The sequence below is a fragment of the Penaeus chinensis genome, chromosome 29 (genome assembly GCF_019202785.1).
Source record: "Penaeus chinensis breed Huanghai No. 1 chromosome 29, ASM1920278v2, whole genome shotgun sequence".
Taxonomy (NCBI): domain Eukaryota; kingdom Metazoa; phylum Arthropoda; class Malacostraca; order Decapoda; family Penaeidae; genus Penaeus; species Penaeus chinensis.
In genome coordinates, this window is record NC_061847.1 from 21,573,569 (window position 1) to 21,576,068 (window position 2,500).

Here is a 2,500-nt window from a genome sequence, read left to right on the forward strand (position 1 = left end):
ACTGAATTTCTTTCTTGTGTCATACCATATACAAACCATCTTGGTGGATATCAGTCATATGACCAAGACAACTCACCTCCTACAAATGTGCTGTACAATTTATATTTTAAGTTATGATATATCTCATGTTATCATTCTTTTAGTTAGAAACACGGATTAGTCAACCATTCAGTATGTTCCCAGTGCTATTCTAAGGTTTCCCAAAACCTTTCACAAAGATTTTGGTGAAAATGCATTATTAAAATCCTTCCAGACAAAATTACTCATGTTTCCTAATATTCTATTTTCGTTGGCATATGATATAAGGTTTTAGGCTCAGACTTTTCATTTCTGCACATTCATTTCCAATAATGAGGTATTATAGGCTACTTTTCATGTTCTATTAATGAGAACCCTATTTATTAAATGCATATACAAATGTCTGAACATCAGTCACTATTAACATTTTTTGTTTTGCTAAACAATTCATCTGGGGTTTATTTTGAAGCGGATTTATTGAATCTTAGTACAGTATGCCTGTAAAAGTAGTTGAGATGTGTGTTGACTGGTTTCAGTGTTTTGGAATAAATAACCACCGTTCACGCCATGAAATGAAAACTTTACTGTTCCCAAACCAAAAAAGCTACATTCAGTGAGCTTAAATAGAATGTATCCAACCCAAGTAACACACTTCCATTCACAGGAGAGAAAATTTCACACACAAAGAATATTAACACCCTCACAGATACGTAAGACAACGTCACTCTACTTCCGCCTACCTTTACAAAACAGGGGAAAAATGCAATTCCTTTCCACTTACCCTTGTCTGATGTTCCGTATCCACCAGGTTCTGCGTGGACATCGAAGGTTTTGCCATTTTATAGCCGTACATGGTTTATACGTGAATAAAATAAGGTCATATGACTACGTCTCACGGGTGTTGTGTCCTTCCCTTCGCAATTGGCAGCTGACTACTGTTTTTCCCTGACGATTTTCAGGAAATTCTACGCCACTAATTTTTAACCTGTTTTATATTACTCCGACTTGTTCATTCGATTATATGAATATATTTCTGACTTTAAGTGTGATTATTATGAAGTATATAAAATATCCAGGTTAGTTTTATAGAAAAAAACAGAATAAAAAGGTTGACAAATAGTAGATCTTACTCCTCATGAGAAAGTGGAAGTCGGGAGTTTTCCTTATAATGTCTATTTTCTATGTTTATGTCAGCTGGATGAGGGATGTCCAAAATAAATAATTCCGGTATTTTTCTTCACCCAAATCTGATTACACAGATTCTCAGCTAACAAATATGAAATATTGCATGTAAGGGGCAGACTTCAAATTCGGACGAAGCCATACGACAATAATTCGGACAGAAAACAGTACATTTTCTGTGGACATTTACGTTTTCTATTTCATTCAGTTTTTGCCAAGTGCTGCCATCTATGGCCAAGAAAGAGAACTATATTCCCGGCGCGTCGTCTGCTAGTACAACGCGGGAAACGTCAGTGCTCGCTGGACCCTCGTGACGTGAAGATAGTGCCGAATCTCCGCGCGGGAGGAGTTTGGGGGGGAAAATCACAGAAGATATTATTTTGTGCCTTGGATTAAAGTGTTCCCCCCGAATTATTGCTTATTTCTTTCTTTCACTGTCGGAAGTTTTAACCACGCAGAAACTGGATTATCGCTGAGGAGTTACGAGAACAGCATTCACCATGGCAATTTATAAGGTAAGATGAGAATAGAAGATCGGCGAAGGGGAGAGCGAGAGCGAGGGAGGGGAGGGCGAGGGGACCACGCCATGGAAGGGGGAAAGGCGTCACTAGTTTTCAATCGCATGTCCCCTCCCCCTTCTCTCCTCGGCTCTCCTTTCCCCTCGACTTCCTTGCCTCCCTTCCCACCCTAACCCGGAGAGGCGTTTAGAGCTCAATTACCGCCTTTATATCACAGAGAAATGACCTCTGGATCGGAACCGGGGAGTCGCGACCTGAAAGGTGATTTGAAAGAGCGATTCAGAGGGAACCTTTTGAGATGCCGAAGGAGGGGCTGAGTGACCCGCCCTTCGCTCGGAGGCTGCGGGCCCTCTCGACGGAGGGGAGGCCGTGGGCGCCGCTGGGGTTGTGTGGAGCTGTTTGTTGGAGGTGTGTGTGTGTGTGTGTGTGTGTGTGTGTGTGTGTGTGTGTGTGTGTGTTTTAAGTTTGCGATTGTTGGTGTCTTTAAGAGGAAGGTCTGTGCTATATTGAGTTAGTTTGTTGAATTACTGTTTTGCGCCCTTGTTATGTTGGAATTTTATTAAATACATGCGGGCGTACAAACATTATACGTATATGTGTATGTGTGTACTTATACTGTATAAATATATGTATATATATATATTCTCTCTCTCTCTCTCTCTCTCTCTCTCTCTCTCTCTCTCTCTCTCTCTCTCTCTCTCTCTCTCTCTCTCTCTCTCTCTCTCCCTCTCTCTCTCTCTCTCTCTCTCTCTCTCTCTCTCTCTCTCTCTCTCTCTCTCTCT

The 2,500-nt window shown here is 41.2% G+C and overlaps 2 protein-coding genes across 3 annotated transcripts in view; one reads left to right on the forward strand and one right to left on the reverse strand.

Moving 5' to 3' along the window:
- LOC125040614 (protein CREG1-like) overlaps positions 1–961 on the reverse strand; it is a 14,462-nt gene extending 13,501 nt beyond the window's left edge. The window contains exon 1 of the mRNA XM_047635262.1: positions 800–961. Coding sequence (XP_047491218.1) covers positions 800–871 — 72 coding nt within the window. The 5' untranslated portion in view covers positions 872–961. The remainder of the gene's footprint in view (positions 1–799) is intronic.
- Positions 962–1,506: 545 nt separating this feature from the next.
- The window catches only part of LOC125040976, a 170,472-nt gene continuing 169,478 nt past the window's right edge, over positions 1,507–2,500 (forward strand). For both annotated transcript variants that reach the window (XM_047635793.1, XM_047635795.1), the window contains exon 1: positions 1,507–1,715. The gene's annotated coding sequence lies outside the window, so the exon portion shown is untranslated. The remainder of the gene's footprint in view (positions 1,716–2,500) is intronic.